This window comes from Triturus cristatus, chromosome 10, assembly GCF_964204655.1.
Source record: "Triturus cristatus chromosome 10, aTriCri1.1, whole genome shotgun sequence".
NCBI lineage: Eukaryota > Metazoa > Chordata > Amphibia > Caudata > Salamandridae > Triturus > Triturus cristatus.
Window position 1 is genome coordinate 187,073,101 of NC_140593.1, and position 20,840 is coordinate 187,093,940.

At 43.9% G+C, this 20,840-nt stretch overlaps 1 protein-coding gene across 4 annotated transcripts in view; it reads right to left on the bottom strand.

The window, feature by feature from the left end:
• Positions 1-9,579, bottom strand: part of VWDE (von Willebrand factor D and EGF domains) — a 384,361-nt gene extending 374,782 nt beyond the window's left edge. For 2 of the 4 annotated variants that reach the window (XM_085630788.1, XM_085630785.1), the window contains exon 1: positions 9,193-9,579. In XM_085630788.1, the coding sequence (XP_085486914.1) occupies positions 9,193-9,274 (82 nt within the window). In that variant the 5' untranslated portion in view covers positions 9,275-9,579. Of the gene's footprint in view, positions 1-7,532; positions 7,643-9,192 lie in introns of those variants that run through there. The other 2 variants (XM_085630787.1, XM_085630786.1) reach the window with 1 other exon arrangement.
• Between the last annotated feature and the right edge of the window lie 11,261 nt (positions 9,580-20,840).

Genomic DNA, 20,840 nt, shown 5'->3' on the forward strand with positions numbered 1-20,840 from the left:
AAAAAGAATTGACCTGTCAATAATGCATTGAATGTTGGGGGCCTGAGAACTGGAATTACTAGCCCACACCAACACTACTGAGTAGGCCTCGGACTGCTCTGCTTCGCTACCCTGAGAGAGTCAAGTGCTACAATAGGGTACTTGGTCCCCAGTAGAAAGACAATTTGAGTCTTATTACTTATGCAGGACTCACATCCTTTGCTACTAATAACCCAATTTTGCACACTACTTAATGAAACTCCACTCATAAGTGCAGTTGCAAGAGAACATAAAATATGAAGTTGTATATTAATCAAATGTAATGCTAAGTCTAGCAGGCACACAATCCTCCAATAATGTATCTGCCTGTAGTAAATGCCAGTGCCTCCGCAGACATTTACGGTATCTACATGACGCCCACCTATAATCCATAATAAGGCAAACCTGTTTCTATTTATTCCTCATATCAGTACATGTATCCAGTGTTTGCTTCCTGTCTACTCCCATCATCCTGTTTCTCGTTGACTTGATCACCTGTATGTTGTAACTCCTTTTAAAGAATCTAGTCTCCATGTCCTGTAAACACTTTTGAAACTTGTGTTACTGACTGCGGTTACGCCTCGCCCACATCATCCCACCAAAAGATATTGCATTGATTTGACAGTTAGGATGTAAGCTAGAGGCATGTAGGGTTGCATTTCAAGCTGTTGGATAAATAAGACATGAGTTTCCTCCATGTGTTGACCATTGGCCCTTGAGCAGGGCCCCGATATCCTGCGACACAGGGTGACATTCTTACAAAGTGTATGTATATTTGTTACACTATTGTTCTATTCCAGCCCTGGGGAAGTCATGAGGTGAATTTCTCAGTGCCGAAACACGTGTTGGCTGGCTGTGGGCACTAAACAATAAAGAAAGAACATCACGAATACATGAACATCTGGATTGATTATACTATTGTAGTTTGAATAAGTTTGCCTGTGCTTGGAGGCTTGTTACAATTGTTGTAGCAGTCTAGGTTTTGGGGATGTAGGTTTGGCATCCCTCCTCTTTAAGCATCGCCAGTACATTGACTCTCTTTGCCCTTTGACTGCCCCGGCTGGACCCTATACCTACCTCGTAGTCCTCCCTGCGGGGCAACTGCTGCTGCTGTTGTGGCCTGTCCTCTCCCTCCCGCCGCCGCGAATCTTCCGTGGCCGCAGCGTGGAGGTGGGGCAAGAGGCGGACTTCACCTCCCAGGCTCCCCGGACGCCGGAAGCGACGTCACCCCCTACGCGCCCGGAGGCACTATTAAATCGGCCCTACACCCGGTGGAGCGGGTCGACTCTCTTTGCCCTTTGACTGCCCCGGCTGGACCCTACACCTACCTCGTAGTCCTCCCTGCGGGGCAACTGCTGCTGCTGTTGTGGCCTGTCCTCTCCCTCCCGCCGCCGCGAATCTTCCGTGGCCGCAGCGTGGAGGTGGGGCAAGAGGCGGACTTCACCTCCCAGGCTCCCCGGACGCCGGAAGCGACGTCACCCCCTACGCGCCCGGAGGCGCTATTAAATCGGCCCTACACCCCGTGACGCGGGCTCGCGCGCGGGCTATGCCCGGGCAAAGGGCGGGCCGTCTGTGGCCGTCCGGGGCTGGCCGCGGCTGGGCTGGGCCTGACGCTGTGCAAGTGATTATTTAAAGCACTGCATCTGTGTGTACCCAGGTCATAATACACATTTGCACCTGGATTTTACTGGTTATTAATTGTGTCGCAGATATTTCTAGTTTATATTGTAATATCTTAAGTGATTAACTGATATAACAAATTGATTATTTCTGATTAAGGCTGTTCAGAGTGTTTAGTTTAGCTTCATATTTGTGGTTTCATTATTTAGCAAGTTAATATGTCTACACTTAACAAGGAGACTGTTCGTTCTAATTGTGCCACCCTTGATAGTTATCTTGTGAAAGTCGTTGATAAAATCAACAAAGAGCGACGACTTTCTTTAGGCCGGGGGTGCCCTTTGGATTCCTTACCTAATACTCCAGATCTACCTATTGTATCACCAATATCATCAGTAGACGGTGGTGTCAATACAGAATGCTCGCAACGCCCCATAGTGATCCCCGTACCTGATTCTGATCCTACCCTGATCATGCCAGAACCGTCAGACCCGTCATTAGCTTTATGCTCTCCGGCTCCGAGAGTGCAGAGAGTGTTAAGATCAGGGAAGGGTGTTAGGTCAACTATTCCAAAACGAGGAGGGAACCATAATAAAAAAAGATTGGACCCCCCATCTAAGTGTGCAGTGAGTAACCCACCTACTGTTGTCGAAAACACTCAAGTAACATTAGACCCCAAGCAATTAGAGTTTCTAGTTAGTCTAATAGATACTAAGTTTGACAAAATTATCTTGCCTCTAATGGACAAACTTGATATTCTATCAGAAGAAATTAAGAGACTGGGGGGGCTTCTAGACTCCCATTCAGGGACTAAGGTTAATAGAGTAGATCCACTAGATCCACTAGATTCTGTAACAGCTATGGTATCAGAACCAGAAACTCTTAACATCCCTAATGAGAGCCTTTGTCCTAACCCCACAGTTGAATCGCAATTAGCGGCTGGTTCTAATATTCCACCTTTATCTAAGGTAGTGGATAATCCTTGGAAGATCGCCAATAAGCCTAAAAATTATCGTTATTCCTGTCCTAATTTACCCCCGGAATGTGCACCATACGTGGCAGTTTTAACTAACGTTCCCCCACTTCTGGACAACGGGTCTCGGGGCAATCTTGAAAGCCACGAGTCCCTTAAGAATAAAACAGTGGCTTGGTTAAATCGAGAGTGTGGCTACCCAGTGGCTCTGTCTCACGAAATTTTAACTACTACCAGAGCCAATTGGATTGGGAATTCACCCAAAAGTATTAGTGGCGATTGTGTGATCATTAATTTTAGCGACCCACAATTAGCTACTACAACTTTGCTTAGAGCCACCTCACGACCTACAAATGAACAGAGTATTTCTCTTAGACCACTTGGGTTTTTCTATCAACACGTTATCAGCAGACCCCTTAATGTTCCTAGTAGGGGTGGGGGCAGTGCCTCAAATGTGCCTAATAGGTTTGAGCTAGTTAACTCCAATCGGTTCCAGTGCTTGAGCGGTTTAGATTGTAATGACTGACTGATCTCTGATGTAGCACACCGTGAAGACGGGGTTGTACACTGTGACGCAGCACCAGTAAGAGTTACACCGGGGTTGTTAAGAAACGTTAGTTCCCCCCATGATCACTGCCCGTTAATCGATTCTGGTACTGTTTTTGAGGGGGCTAAAGGAGTATCTCATATAACCAACAACCACAGCAAGTGTTCAAGTGCTTTCCCCCCGGACGAAGGCACTGAAATATCCACCAGAAGCCATTTTGTTAGTTGGAATATTGCTGGCTTAACGTCAAAAGAAGCGAGCTTGGGTTGGCCAGAGTTTATTAATCTTTTTGATATCTGCTGTTTTCAGGAAACTTGGTGTAAAAAATTTTCGGGGTACAATGGTTATGTCTCTTACCAGCTACCTGCAACTGCATCCATTTCTGGTAGAGCCAAGGGAGGGCTTTTGATCCTGATTTCTATCAAAATCCCCATTATTGTTAAGAAGCATGTTTTAGTGGGGACCCATGCACAAATCTTGTGGCTGTACGAGAAGGATGGTAGAAATATTCTTTTAATTAATTTCTATAATAATATTTTTGATAGTACCAGGTATGCGGTGGTAGATTCATTGTTCAGTGCTCTAGAAGATATTATTAATGGTTCTAAAATTGTTTTTGAATTTATTTTCGCAGGGGATTTTAATACTATAGTTTGCCCCCTCTCTAGTCATTGTCCGTGCGGAATTACTAACCGCTTTGGGGATGTGGATCTCCATTTTCCTCATAATAAATATGGGGACTCTTTGAACCATCTTTTAGCGGCTTTCGACATGGAAATATTGGATACCAAAAATAATGACCCTGCAGAAAGTATCCCGACATTTACAGGGAGGGGGGCTAACACTGTCATTGATTTTATATGCTTGTCTTCAAGCCTTGTCCCATGGAGTTTGGCTCCTAAGGTCGTGGACATCGCGCTTAGCGATCATAATTGTTTAGTTTTAGAGGTTGTTTTCTGGAACAAAATATCTGTAGTCCCATCTGTTATTATTGATAGTATTGAACCACATAGACCCAATGGTACTAGGTTGAGATGGAAAGGTGACAAATCAGTAATGACGTCTGATAGTATTATTAATAGCTGTCTACCTGAAATTACCGAGATCCTTGAGCAGGATGACGTCAATGCCGATCTTGTCCAACATTTTGTCCGAATCAATACCATTATTGACCAAAAATTTACTAAATTAAGTGATGGCAAGCCAAAACAGCAAAGAGGATGGTTTGATCGTGCATGTACCTGCGCACTAAAAGAGCTTAAAGATGCTCTGGCAACCAAACCTAGAGATAAGAAGCAGGTGTGTCAGCTCAGATCTAACTATAGGAATATAGTTAAGCGCAGGAAGACAGAATAACAACACGAGGCTTGGGACAAATTGACGCAGGCCGCCGAACTGAAAGATTGTTCGCTTTTCTGGGCCACGGTTAACTGCCCTTTCTTAAAAGATGAGAAGGCTCCGGAGCTCACCTCTGTGGTTGGCATGGATACCTGGATTTCCCATTTTTCTATTATTTTTGATTCAGCTAACTCATTGCTAAACTTAAGTGATCGCTGGCCAATAGTGCCCCTGAATATTAGTCTCTCGGAGGTCTTGGGTAGCATTGCCACAAGTAAAGGTGGTAAGGCCCAGGGCCCTGATGGAGTACCCATTGATGTCTACAAGGTAGCCCCGGAGATTTGGGGTCCTGTTCTGGTTAAAGTATTTAATGCAGCAGTCAGTTATGGGATACCCCCAACCTGGGAGGAATCTATCATTATACCTATTCATAAGAAAGGAGACATGGGGGATGTGAAGAATTATCGCCCCATTTCCCTGTTGGACTCCTCAGTTAAAATTATGAGTAGGATTCTCCTGGTTAGGTTGGAAGAATGGGCAGAGACCAATAGCATTTTGGCTAACTGCCAGTATGGGTTCAGAAAGGGCCGTGGGACGATCGAGCAATGCCTGAATCTCGAACTTTTGATAGGGAAATATACCCTGGCCAGAAAGGGCTCTATTTATCTCTGCTTCGCAGATTTAAGTAGTGCCTTTGATCTGGTGGATCACGCTATTCTTTGGGTCAAGCTGATCGATATGGGGGCTCCAGAGGGCATCATTTTCTTTTTGGCCAGACTGTATGAAAAACTTCGAACTAGTGTTAGATATGGTTCTAATAGGGAGTGCACCACTAAATTTAGGATTGGGCGGGGAATAAGGCAGGGGTGTGTTTTAGCCCCCCTGCTTTTCACCCTTTTTATTAATGAAGTGGACACTGTGCTACAGTCAGTCGTGGCCGACGCCCCTAGAGTCAATAACATCACTGTCCCGGTTCTACTCTATGCGGACGATGCCGTATTATTGTCTAGGACCCCGATAGGCCTCCAACGTCTGATGGACAGGTTTTCACAGTTTATTACATCGAGAAAGCTTGTGATTAACAAAACCAAAACCTATACCATGGAATGCGGCACCGGAAAGAATAAGCCTCACTCTTATTACATTGATCAACATAGGGTCAAAGTGGTTGATAACTTCTGTTATCTCGGAATTAACTTCTCTAAGAACTGTACATGGGCTAGCGAACTTACAAGTGTTAGAGCCAAGATGGTCAGAAGCTCTAATGGGGTGTTCACCTTTGCCACCAAACTAGGTGATAAGCGAATAAGTGATATGCTCAAGATCTTCCAGTCACGTTGCCTTTCAACAGCGCTTTATGGAGCTGGGATCTGGGGCTTTACCCAGGCAGGGGGTTTACAGGTGGAGGAGAACGTCTTTTTAAAAAAATTGTTGAATTTACCCAAATCTGCCTCTAATGACTTAGTCCATAGCGAACTTGGTATCCCTTTTTTAAATGATTTGATACTCTTAAGGCCACTATTGTTGTGGCGGTCAATTTGGCTTAAAGAAGAGACGTCACTAAATAGAGCCATTATTGATGACTGTCTCTCTGCTGATAATCATTTAAAGATACCATGGATTAAGTTTATTGTCAACAGTTTCCAAGAATTCTATGGGATTAACATTAAATCTGATAGATATGGGGCTGCAGCAATTTCTAAGGCTGAAATGAAGTATATCTTTCTGCTGTGTAAATCCGAGTGTCGGAATGGTAAATGTGAATCTCTCTCTACCTGTGTGCAATATAACACCTTGAATGAACTGAAAGGATATCAGCCATATCTCACCATGGTGAACAGAGTTTCCCACAAGTTTGTTTTAACCAGACTCAGAATGGGGATTGTGCATAAATTGGTCGCTTTCCCATCTGTAAACAAGCAGCCCATTGGTTTTTGTCCTTGTGACAATTTGTCTGCACAAAGCACGATGCACTTTCTTTTGATGTGCCCACTGTATGGGAATCTTCGGGTAGCTTTTTTAAAACCTATTTTTATAAAATTCGGTGTTAGAACAGTACATGATTCTTTTAAATTGCTTTTTAACTTGCATCACCCTGATATCTGCTTTTTTACTGCAACTTTCTTACTTAAAGCAATTAATATCAGGAAAAGTATGTGCTTTTAAATATTTTATTCTCCCCTGTTTGTAATACTCTCTTGTTTTTAACCATATGTTGACCATTGTGGCAATCTGTTATGTTATTCTGTTATTTTATGTATGTGCTTATATGGACATTTTTCTTTGCTCCGAATAAAGCCTTATGAAATGAATCTGTGTTAAAATGTGTGTACTGTGCATGAGCGCAGAGTTTCCCAATTCGCCCCCATCTGCAACTAATTAGAAAAGTCGAGCACTCAAACTTTTTTTTTTTTTATTGTTGGTTAGAAGGTACTGCCTTGCCTTCATCTATACATAATCAATGGTGAAAGTCCAAATGAAAGTATTAGCAGTGAAACGGTGACCAATGGGATGCATGGTCACTTGTCATCTATTACGCCATCAGCCAAACTTGACATTTTGTTTGCACTTTGCATTCTAGGACCTGTAAGTTCCCTTTTAACTCTAAGTATGGACTCAAAACGTCCAGCATGCACTGTGCTTGTACATAAAATTCAGGCCTGGGTGAAAATAAGTGGCTGCAAAGGGAATGATGTGAGACAGATGATTGGAATGTCAAAATCTTTGGTGGCTGACACCATCAAGAGAACATGACCCAAATGTACAGGTTGGGTGAGGGCGGGAGCTGCTTTCCCTCAGCAGAAGGGGTAGGATAAGAGAAATGGATTGTAATAGGATAAAGAAAATGACAAGATAAGGTGTGCAAAAAACGACTCACTTGCAAAGGCCAGGCCCTGTGTGGCTCTGCAACCACACACTCCTTCAAGGTATGTGTAAATAAATAAATACTAATAGGGTGGTACTAAATAGGCCCTCTTCATTCCAGTAAGAATAATTAATATCCCTTTATCTTTTAAGTTACTGCTGGTGTTCTCTTACCTTATGTTACGACGTAGGAACGTAGCATAGCGCAACGACTCAATCCCGGAGGGGTTTCTCGGTCTCTGTTTTTAATTACCATAATTACAAGTCATAAACAGCTCTTTAAAACATTAAAGGCTGCTTCTAAACTTGTTGCCTTCTTGCAAGTCAGAAGTCTCTCTGAAACGTCTATCCTCTGCTGTTAATTCAGAGGCAGGGTGTTACTCATTAAAGAATGTGTCTCTTGGGTGACGGGTGAGCGCAGGGCTGACTCGGGGAGTATTTTCTGCAAGCTGCCAACCAGAGACCAGCCCACGGCACGTTTTATGGATTGACAACTATGCTGAATGTTGGAACGCTCGCGCGCTGGAATGCTTCCTAAATGAACATGAAAGCCAATCAGCTCGCGCGGAATGTTGTCAAGGAGCACACCACATGGCTGTTTGTGAGACCGAGTACATGAATGCAATGCAGCCTAGGTTGCATTTCCGAAGGATAAACAAATGAACCAATCAGAAGGGAGATAGGCCACTAAAACGCACGAAGTCGCGGTACGTACCACTAGAAAATACCCGTTTAGGGATATTTTTTTTTAAAGAAAAGCAGCGTTTAGCTTAGTTATCTTTCATTGAGAATGTAAATACAAACACATTTGAAGTATATAAGTAAAGAGGGGACTATGCCAAGCGTTTAAAACGAGCGGCCTTGCCTTCCTAATTGTTAGTTGCCAGCGCTAATTGCCCGGGGCTCTGCACTCGAGTGGTTGCCAGCTGTGCCGGTTTCCACTATAGGAATTGTTTCAAGGAGACACTCTTCCGCGGGTTTCGTTTAAGTGTCTCGACGTAAAGTACTTCTCGGCATAGTTCAAGTTTGCACACGAAGTGAACATTTTCCAACCGTTTAGAATTAAGACTTTGCCTTTATAAATAAATAAAAAGGAAATAAGGTGGGCGCCTGTGTATCTCTCTCTAATTGCATGTCAGGCTGCCTGGAAACACAGGCCATCCAGAGGGAGGTAAGTCGTATTTTGTGGAGAGGGCTGTGAAACATACAGAATACGCGTGCACTTCAAAAGACAGGCTGCAGTGCTTAGTAGCGTCACTCGAACACCTGCATTTGACGAATATATGGAAAAAATAATAGGCACTCACTTAAACACTTCTAGAACAAAAGACAACACGCATTCAGATTTGAACATATGCCAGTGGCACAAAAAAATACCGCCGCCACCTGCAGAAGGTGATAAGGGGCCCGCGGGTCTCCCATATCTCACAGCTATTCGTTGACCTTGGCCTCAATGCGCCGACCCTTCAGGGGTCGATGGGCCCCTCCCTTGGCCCGGGGGCTTGCTTTACGCCCCTGACGCATGCAAGAGATGATCCTGAAGAGAGGTGGTGTATGAGATAAAATTGTTTATGCCGGGGGCATGGTGAACTGTATCTTGCCAGTATAAAGGAACTTTCGTTTACAGCCTGCCATCCACTAAAGCAAGCTGGCAGCTCAATGCAAACTCTCCCCGCCAATCATTGAATAACAAGCACCCAATGCAATTCACCGGAGGAACAATCAATCCCTCCAAAGAAAAAGTTTCGACAGTGGTTCTTTTGAAGGGCTGTGAGTGTCTGAGAAATAATTGGCCTGCCCACCTCCAACGGCCCCTGCAGCGCCCTCCTCTTACCTTGCGGACTGTGTGCTGCTTCTAGGCGCATCACCAAGATCCAGAGACAGACATAGGATTTCATTAGAACACGAAGTAGCATTGTGAGCCAGTGCTTGGAAGAGGCTTCTTTCAGTTGTTGTTTGCTTGATGTACTCCCCTGTTCGTGTTGCACATTCACCGGGCCAAAACAACCGTGCGCGTAAAGCTGCGATGAGAGGGGCAGCTGGCCGGGACGGGTCCGAGCAGAGACTGCTCAACAGCTCCCTCCTGCAGAGCTGTGCCAGACTCCGCAGCACACCGGCAGATGCTGCCAAGTAGCACGTCCAGCGGGCGGCCAGCACTGCAAGCACGGGGTCCGGCTACACCCCTCTGTGACCATTGGCTGATGGGGACAAGAAAGGCATCGCGGCCCCCTCCTCTCCAGAGGCAAGACGTCCCCACCGACCTCCCCTTAGTAAAGTGCATTCGGTGGCGCAGCAGTGCTATGGATGGACTGCTGTTCCCATGCCGGTCAGAAAACAGCCATTCACCGCGGCTTATAACCAGGCGCTTTGCCAATTCTTAAATCACATGTTGTTGTAATTAGGATAAAATAGTACTTTTTTCATCATTTTTTACAAGCATATCCTATCCTTCCTGTGTTCTCACAGTTGTGCTTGTTTCACTCACCAACAACCACGGTCGTGCGTCCTTCTTGAATGCACTCGCTCTGTTTTTCCCACAGCTTTTTTCACATTCGTCTTTTTTTTTAACCAAACGCTTTCATTTCTGTGCTCGTTAGCATTTTCCATTGGTATGCCCCCGTGGTTTGTTCCATAGTGCCAATAAGGCAACTGTAGTCACTTATGCAGCACAATACATCATTAAACCACACAACACCTTGTTAGTGGAGAAAATTGCTGCAGGTTTATTTGCATAACAAATATGCCAACATGGTGGGTTACCTTACGGGCGATCCCAGGGCAGGCCAACCCTTATGCCGCCTGCTCGTCTGATGAGCCAAATTACACCGTGGCCGTCGCCAATCGGTGTTTACCAATTCTTGGGAGGGGCCACCCCTCCCATCAGTGGACCACCAGTCCACTCCCTTACTCACGCCCCCCCAAAAGGTGGGCGGAGCGTTCCAGGCAGCCCCCGGTTGCTCAGACCCACAACCTCCCATAGGTCTAACGGGGCACCGTAGTTCTTCCAGGGGACAACGCTAAGACATCCCTGGGTATCCTTGGCTTAGCACCATACTGTGCTGCTGCATGAAGTACCCCTTGGTAACTTGTAGACTCTGGATCGCCCTGTAACTCCTCCTGCAACACAAAACAATAGGTTAGAAATTATACCCCCCACCCAATCCTCTTCATTGTCCGTCCGCAGGGTACGCGGTGGGGTGGGAAAGGCGGCACGGGCAGCGGACAAGAGGCTGCCCAGTGGGCGGGGGACAGTATTTGTACCCCTGTCCCCCCTCCCACTATCGGAAGTGGTCGGCCGGAAGTCCCCCTGGACCCACGCCCAGGGAAACTAGGAGGCCGACTCCAGTGCCTTCCTGTGGCACTAAGGCGGCCGCCCTGTTGAGGGGCCACTGCGTGGCCCCCCGGGCAGCCTTCACAGAGTTATCATTTTCACACTAAAGTTGAAACGAAAATTCTACATGCTCACCCTCATATTTATATGGTGGATTGGTAAGATTGTACCTGTGTAAAGGTGCACGAGATAGTAGCAGCCATGGCACATATTGGCTTATTTCTGCACACAAAAAAAGAGCTGCAGTCTTGCGGCGTCGTCCCCACCTGTGTTTTTCGTGAGGTGTAGATGTGCTCTGGCGGCACTTGTAAGCTAGAGGCGTGTGGCATGGGGTAGGCACAGCCCGTTCAGTAAACCCTCTCAACCGCAACTTTGGGGTGAGCCAAGGCAACGTCCATACTAGCGAAGAAGGTTTGAGAAATTGAGCTGGTGATGGAAGAAAAGGGGTGGAGCCTGCAGGGCGGAGTCATAGGGCGTAGTCAAGAACATTGAGCCGAAGATCTGCGTGCAACTATGTTTAATTTTAAAAACGGATTCCCCAAATAAATCCTCACACAAGATAAATGACAGAGGAACCCTGTTCCGTTTTACTTTATTATTCACTAATAAACCACGTTTACAGGTGCCTTAGAGCCACGTGCTACAGAGATACACAGCATGATTCTTGGAAGTATACAGGTGGTTAAAGCTGGTGGAGCAGAGATCTTGGTCTAATCTGCTGGTCACAGACTTAAATCATCATAAAGTTGTTCGGAGGGTTAATGTGCTTACTGCAAAACAATACAAGCGAACTAAAAGTAAAGTGCTTGCTTGTTAGCAAACTATCTCGGTGGGTTACTTTGCATGCTGCAGAGATCCTTGGTTAACCGAAAGATCATAAACTTCAGGTGTGGGGTAAAATAGCTCAGTGGGTTTTACACTCACTGCAAACATCTGCATGTGGCCTGCTGCATGTTTTAGATCCAGTTTACGAGATTGTTAAAAGAAGAACCATTATTATGGTTTGTAATAATTACCAATTATTAGTGTTTACATGTAGAGTACGTTTTCATTGAGTACTATACAAATATGCATTATTTATGTAATTACGCAAATTTTCAAAGCCACATCCCCCCCGGGACATGCATATTTACTACTTATTTCTATAACACACCCATGCCATAAGGTATCCATGTGCTTTACAATGAATTGAAAAGTACCAGTTCAAAGACATACATACCTTGACAGATACAGAGGCTGAGAAAGTGGAACTCTTTCTCTTCCTAGTTAACTCTAGGTCAACATGTGTCCTTTCACATGTTGGCCAAGAGGTAAATGCAGAGTGCATCTTTGCTTGCATAGTCTTGAACTAATGTGGGGCAGTGCCCCGCTGTGCTGCCTTTGATTTCCAGTTCCTGGTTCAAGGCAGGGCACAGCTCAGAATAAACCACATGCTTATTGTCCTGCAAGTGATGCATTTGGAGATGCTTCTGCTGGCAAACAAAGAGTATCCTGTACCCCAAACATCTTGAGGCTGAAGGCCGCTTCTCAACACCACAGTACGATGAAGGTTCACAGATTCCACTGTGATGCATGCTGCTGTGTGTCCTGTGGTGAAACATTACTCTAGGAGACAGGTGAGGCAATTCTGAAGTATTAGAACTAGGGCTGGGATATTTCTCAACATGCGTGGTTACGGCAGCTCGCTACAGTTTGCGTTGAGAAAGCTGCCACTCAAAAAGAAAATCTACTTAAGCAGGAGAAAGAGGCAATACCCTCTGGCATGCCATTTGGAGCCATTTGCGCTGACTTTCCTGTGCGGGACAAGCTTCCGGTGCTAAAAGTCAGCATTAGCAGCTCAACGTGCCTAATTCTGCAGCACACGGAAGAGTTTTATGTAACTCTGTGGAATTCAGTGTAGTGGGACTCCACAAGTTCCGCCCACCTCTAACTAGAACCCATTCCCAGCTTAGTAATAGCTGCCTAAAATGAAATCTGGTTATTTCCACTTATAAGCCAGAACTGGATGCATGGAAGAAACCAAATGTCCTCAGGCCATCAAACCTGTGTCCAATAGACCCTTCTGGTTGTGGGGATATTTGGGATTTGTAGGTTTTCCAAGAACCCAAGGTACCAAGAGCCAAAAACAGAGCTGCACTGTAGAATGGTTTTTCATTGGGTACCAAGTATAGACCAAAAACATATTGCGAAATATGTAGAGTGAAAAATGGGTATAAGGGGAACCTATGTATTTCTGAAATGGGCACGAGATATGGAGTTTAGGAGCAGTGGTTATTTGTACATCTCTGAATTTGTGGGTACCCATACTAATGCATGATATCGAGGTTAATTTCAAAATGTCTTCTTTCTTATACACTGTCTTAACTTTTAAAGGCACAAATACAGCAAAATCCAATTCGTAATAATAAATGTTCTACTATTCTATGCTCCCACGAGTCTTTCGATAAAAATGGCACTTCACTTGTGTGGGTAGGCCTAGTGCCTACGACAGGAAATGGACCAAAACACATTATGGATGCATCACATTTTTCCACTGAAAACTGATCCTTTTTTCCAATATGGGTAGCTGTAGACTTTGGATCCTAGCTCAGTCAGCTCCTCCAGAAATCTAGCAAACCTGTACATTTTTGAAAAATTGACACCTATGGGTATCCAAGGTGGGGTAACTTGCATGGCTCTCACCAGTTTTTTTTACCCAGAACCCTGTGCAAACCTCAAACATTGACTAAAAAGCACATTTTCCTCACATTTCTGTGATGGAAAGTTCTGAAATCTGTGGGAAGCCACAAAATTCCTACCACCCAGCGTTCTCACACTAGTCCCAATGAAAAATGCTACATCATTTGTGTGGCTGGGCATAGTGCACATGGCAGGCAAGCATAAAACCAAGGTCAATGGGAGTCTCGTGGAGCAACTCTCATTGACCCTGGTATCATTTGTGCCTGTCGAGGGCACTAGGCCAAGTCACACAAGTGGGGTAGCATTTTTATCAGGGCAAGTAGTGGAAAGCTGGGTGGTAGGCATTTTGTGGATTCCTACTGATTCCAGACGTTTGCGTCACAGAAATGCAAGGAAACTGTGCAATTGTAGGAAAGGTTTGTGGCTTGCAGGGCATTGTGGGTAGGAAAACGTTATGGAATCCATGAAAGTCATACCACCTTGGACTACCCCAGATGTTTAGTTTTCAGAAATGTCTGTGTTTCGTAGGTTTACCCAGGTGGCAGCTGACCTGAGACTGAAAAGAGCAGTCATTCAGCAGAGAAGTAGGATGATAGTGGGACTTAGCCCCAATATGCTAACCACATGTGTAAAAGAAATGTTCCACAGCTCATCACACCATTGAAGAACCTCAATCCTGACTCATTCCAATCAAATCTCTCTGGTAACTGGAACCACTAATGTCTGTCAACCAATTCCATCCATGAAATGAAGGATTTATAAAGCGCTACACAGACCTGAGGGTAACTAGACGCTGGATAGACAAGCAGGCAGAGAGGTCGATTAGTGAGGTAAGTTAGTAAAGCCAGATTTCTAAGCGCTTCCTGAACTTCAACAGGTTGGGTTCATTTTTGGGAGGAGTAGGCAGGGAGTTCCAGAGTTTGGTGGTGGTGGAAGCAAAGCTTTTGCCTCCCAATTTTACTTTAAACATCTTGGGGATGAACAGATTGCCACTGTCTGACGATCTCAGTGATCTGGCTGGGATGTAAGGCTTGGAGAGTTGCGACAATTGCCTCTGGCTCTCAGAGACTTTGTATAACCATGTTCAGCTCAATACTATATGAAACCACCAACACCATCATTTCAGATGCACAGCTACAGAAAAGGAAAAGCAGAACCTGAAATGCAGTGGAGAAAGATGCATGACCAGAATGACAAAACCAGCTACAGTGACTATCCCCAATCTATAAGCCAACTATCAAAAAAAGCAACAAGATTTCAATAATCCTAATAAAAGAGAGGCACTCTATGTCCTACAAAAGACCTTTGTAAGGTTGCCTTTAAATGCCGTGATGCAGATTGCAACTCAAATTGCACCACTCTCAAGAATTCAGCATTGTGCTGGCAGATCACTCCATTGACAACGTTTACAACCTTGAAACACACTGTCAATGAAAAGTAATTAGTGCATAAAACCCCTTTCTTATTATGCTGGATTCTATCACCAACATTAATTAACTAAACATCTATTTGTTCTACTTGATCTCCATTAAAGTAATCAATGTATTAATCAAGGTCATCGATACCACTGGGACACCAGTGGACCAATGCCTCTCAAATATATTAAAAGACATTATCCTAGCATTTCCACTGCTGTACTCAATACAGTGATTGTTTTTCATCACCAAAAAACTTAAAGAATCATACATCCCAAAAAATTCCAAAGAACAACACAACAGACCAGCCAGACAAAGCAAGCTATTGGTGAAAATCAAAGGACCATTTCTAGGCAATAAGAACAGATTTTTGTCAGACCCTGACCCTGACCCTCAACTATGTAACAACCTTCTTTCAGGCTGACCGACAGACTTCTGACCTAAAAGAGGTATTTAATCTGCACTAACTGTTTTTTATGCCCACTTCAAGAACATAGTCATCTAAATATGGCTCTCCTTCTCCAACTTAAGCTATCATCCTTCTGACACTGTTAATCATCAACTGCAACTTCAAATACTTCAAATACTGACTGAATGTGCAAAGCACTTCTCTAAATTGGATTACCTTTTCCATTACAGACAGAGACCAAATTGTTAAACGTTCTCTTTGCTTAGCACCAGCCGCTTATCTGGTAGGTGTCTATCAAGGGTCAACAATTGCCCTTCTCATCAAGATATTTATGCTCACATACAACAGCTACGCTCATGAAATACATGTCATCCTATAATTGCAAAAGCCCTCAGACATGGACATGTCATGACTCAGCTGATATCTGCAGGTGGGGGCCACCAGGAAGATTAGAACCACTTGAATCTCACTGTCTCTGAGACAGAGATTCCCACCTGCAGAGCATGGCAAAATATCACCCCACCACCATTTGGCCAAAGGGAATTGTACCACTCCCCAACACACATTAATGGAAGTAAAGTATTTGAGTGTGATAACACTCTTCCTCCTAACCTATTTTTACCTAGTGACAAAAAGTGCTTTCTACATCATAAGAATACTAAGCAAATATCTTTTTACCCTGGAATATCTCTATGGGCACCAAGAGCTCTAGTAACATCACTCTTCGCTTATATCAGTAGGCTATACATTGAACTCATGAGGCAAGTAGTCAGAAAACTGCAAGTCTAGAATACCACAGATACACACGTTCCAAAACTGAAACAGCATAACCATATTACTTCTGTCCTCAAGGCCTTGCACACTTTGTTGCATGAAGAATGTTGAATTAAGCTCTCTGCATCATCCATCGGTGACCCATAGGACAGGACTTTGTTTCCTTTAATACAAACTCACACTCCAATGTCAAGAAAGCAAATTCTGATCAAGAATAGGTCAACTCTTGATCACCCTTACTTTACAAATATCAACAGTGGACAGAAGCTGTTTTTCTGTTCAGATATTCAAGCCCAGGAATACCCACCAAAAGAAAACAAAACAGCCAGCAATCACCCAGAAATCAGAAAAGCAGTAAAGAGTTGGTGCTTTTTTCCAAAACATCATTTCATCTGGCCTCAACCCACATGAATTGCTTGTACGAACCAGCAAATTAAATCCTATCTCTCCCACTTTTCTCTCCTCACCTCATGAAATACATTTCTGCAACATGCATGCATTGGCCTGTTTAGAGCATTCACCCAAGTCTTATGCACGACACCAACAGTGCCCCTCATGGGCCGCACTTTGCCAAACACACTCCTAATCATGCATAATAAACAAAGTAGATACTTGTCCCTTCCAAAGGTGATAAGGGGTGTTAGAAATGGGGTTCTGTAGTTGGCAGGTTGTTACCCTGTCCAAGTAGGGACCCTTCTTACTAGTCGGGATAAGGGAGTTACACTTCCAAAATAACCCCTGCTCACCCCCTTGGTAGCTTGGCACAAGCAGTCAGGCTTATCTCAAAGGGAGTGATGAAAGCACTTGCACATAACATACAGTAATGCAATGAAAATACTACAAAGGTCACCACACCAGTTTTAGAAAAATATTTATCTGTGTAAAACAAGACAAAAATTATAAAAATCCAACATACACTTATTCAAGAATATCAATAATCAAAAGTAGGCTTTAAAAATTGTTCCTTAAAGTGGATAGCTCCATCCGGGGCTACCACGGCAGTGTGGACCAACAAAATTCCATGTTTCTGGTCTACCGTGGTGGTGCGGCCCGGCTGCGGTATTGGAAGAGCCTTAAACAGTACCTTTTGTTCCAGCTGACTGCGGTGGTGCGGGCCGGCTGCGGCGGGAGTCAAGGCTGTGGTGTGAAGCGGAGCGGTGCAGCGTGTGGTGCCCTGATGTCACAGTGCAAGCAGCGGCTCGATGGCGGCCGTCCAGTGGCATCAGTGTGAGACCAGGGCTGTGGTACAAAGTGGGGTGGTGCTCGTCGCGGTGCTGATGGTCATGGTGCAAGCAACAACATCTGTCGAGGATCGGCAGTCGATGGGGCTGGCGTTGGTGGGCCGCTACTAAACTGTGGGACTGGGCAGTGCTTTGTGTAAATTATGAGCCATTCCCCCAAACCACAGTGCAGACAGCAGTGGTGATGTCAGCTGGCAGCAGCATCGTCGGTGAGATCGGGTCGGCGGAGTGAAGCAAAGAGGTGTGGAATGCAGTTCCCACAAATTGTGGTGCAAGCAGCGGCTCGGTGGCAGCGGCAGACGTCGTTGTCAGTGAGACAAGGATTGTGGTGCAAAGTGCGGCTGTTCCCTCTGCGGTGCCATCTGCAGTGCCCTCTGCGGTGCCATTAGGCCACGGAACTGCTGGCAGTCTTGCTGATGGCACCCACTTACCAGGCCTAAACCTTCCCTAATCTTACATGTAAGGCACCCCTCAGGTAGGCCCAAGGTGCCCCCTGGGAAGGGTGCAGTGTACATGAAAGGTAGGACATATACTGGTGCTTATTACAGGTCCTGATAGTGAAATACTGGGCATTTCAGTTTTCACTATTGCAAGGCTATCTGTCCCATAGTCTAACATCAAAGTGGCTTGTTAACCTGTTACAAGCATAACTTTCCACTGGGACAAGATGGGGAAATGGAGTGTAGGCTACCAGAACTCAGAATTATCAAATGCATCTTTTAATAAAGATGATTTTTATATTATGTGTTTGAAAATGCCAATTTCAGAAAGTGAACTATACGAAAATAGCAGCTAGGTAGAACAAGAGAGAATACCCCTAAATACAGCAATAACAGAAAAATTACTATCAGAATATATCAATATATCAACATAAGTACAGCATATAGCAGTTGCGTAAAAACATGAACAATACAATGTCATTACAAGTGTATTATTGTAGGAACGTTTTTTGAAATATTTAAATACATTATAATTGGTTATTGTTTACTTTCGTAGAATCCCCTGATGAAGGGCTTAATCTATAGCCCGAAATGCATTGGGACTTTTTTCTAACATGTGAAGCTTTCATAACATATCATTGCTGACTACAAGCATCGTTTTGTTTACTCTACACGAGAAGCTATCTGCATTCATCAACAATAAAGGCAGAAGACTTCGATTTTTGTTGGAATCATTTGGATTATTTTATCTTTATTCCAGAGTGTTGCTCTTCACAGTTTATTGGTTCTAAAGTTGATAATATTTTGCATAAATGGTTTTTGAAAATTGACTGTTGAACAATTGTTGAATGTGAGTACGCCCCTTTCAGGCATTCTGTAGTGCACTGGGTATTTCTAGACATTGATCTAGAATTCATGACTTTTTCTGTTCAAATGAGGTGGCTGGCAGTGCCACTTACCTGGTGCACACATCAATGAATACATGTATATGTCTTTTTTTTGAAGGGTTTAACATTTGACTAATTTAGTTTATACAAGTGCATACCTAGCTGCTATTTTCGTATAGTTCACTTTCTGAAATTGGCATTTTCAAACACATAATATAAAAATCAACTTTATTAAAAGATGCATTTGATAATTCTGAGTCCTGGTAGCCTACACTCCATTTCCCTATCTTGTCCCAGTGGAAAGTTATGCTTGTAACAGGTTAACAAGCAACTTTGATGTTAGCCTATGGGACAGATAGCCTTGCAATAGTGAAAACTGAAATGCCCAGTATTTCACTATCAGGACCTGTAATAAGCACCAGTATATGTCCTACCTTTCATGTACACTGCACCCTTCCCAGGTGGCACCTTGGGCCTACCTGAGGGGTGCCTTACATGTACGATTAGGGAAGGTTTAGGCCTGGTAAGTGGGTGCACTTGCCAGGTCAACATGGCAGTAAAAAATGCATGTGGATACAGCAGTGGCTGGTCTGAGGCACCTTTGAAAGGCTACTTGTGTGGGTGGCAGAACCAGTGCTGCAGCCCACTAGCAGCATTTGATTTACAGGTCCTGGGCACACACAGTGCACTGTACTAGGGACTTACTAGTACATCAAATATCCCAATTATGGAAACACCAATCCATAAACAAAATTTACAACAGGAGCACTTGCACTTTAACACTGAACAGCAGTGAGAAAGTACGCAGATACACTAAACCAGCAAAAACAAAGTCCAGCACAGCATCAAAACCAGGAGGTCAGAAAGCGAAATGACAGGGGAAACATGCCAAAAGATGCCAAGTCTAGCAAAGGTTAAGAACTAGATATATACATTGCCTTTTCAGCATGTTACCTCCAATTGTTTTAGCTTTTGCAGAACCCTATATTGTTTTGGTTTAGAACTCTGTGTGCTTTAACCCGGTTAAGCAGCAGTAAAGTTATTGTGCTCCCCCTTTAAACATGGTTGAATTGGCATGTTCCTTATTGATATATTTAATTTACCTATAAGTCCCTAGTCTATGGTACAAGATGTAACTATGGCCTGGAAGTTAAATGTCACTAGTAGACTACAGCACCTATTGTACCATCCACTATATTGGCAGTGTAAACATGACTTCAGTTGACAAAAAAAGTTGGTAGTAGCATTCCCTGAAGGGGAAAACCACACATCAAGGGAAAAGAAGCAGTGTAGCAAATGACTAGTAAAAGCGTGACGAATACTAAAAAATGTAAATATATTGGGATGCTAAAATAACTAGGAGCACCTACTACCAAACGGTGCTACCTGCAGGTCACAAAGAACATGCACATAAACATTTATAAAGTACAGTTATAGCAAACCCTTGTTCGTTACAATAGATCCAAAATGCATATATTGAATGTGTATGTATCATGACAACGAATGCTCAAACCCTCAAGTCCAAAGGCGAGCATACTCTATTCCAATCATCTAGGGGTTTTCAGGATAATCCACGAACAACATCCATTGAAAAAGTTGATTTATTGATGTAAAAGAAATTCTCTGCAATTATTGAAGACAACACGTGTTTCGTCTGTATATATCCGTATTCAGACTTTCTCAAGGCAAGATCACTATGTTGTAGGCCGAGGTTCCAAAGCGAAACGGGTCATCCGCATGAGTTGCGTTATGATGTGCACTACTAGTTCCTAAAATCAGAGTGCATTTCAAAACAGTTATTTTTCTTATTTGTGTGTAGGCGAGTCTGCAGCTATAACATTTCATCAAATATCCTTGTGAAACTGTTCCCCGTTGGTCTTGGACAAAAACAATATAGTCCTAAACGTTGGCCAATAATTCTATGAGCAATAGTGTAAGTAGCCATAATAGTGTTCTTATACAGATAGGCTAATAATCACTCTTATGCCAGCGTCAATTCATGAAGTGGTACTAAAACATCGATGGGCCAGACCATGATAAGTTGGTCACCTGTCGAGACAAAGTAGCCGAACAACATACTGTTCGCGTGTGACTATCCGTGAAACAAATGGTAAACATGACTTCAGGCCTACCATTTTAGAGTACTGTAGCAGTGTAAAAACCGCAATTCAGTAGGTCAAATTGAATCCTTTTGACAGGTCAAAACCTTCCATTTAAATATTAATAAGTAACCTCTATGTAGGCCTTGTAGGCCACAATGCAGGGTGCATGGCCTTAAAAGTAGGACAGGAAGACATTTAATGTTA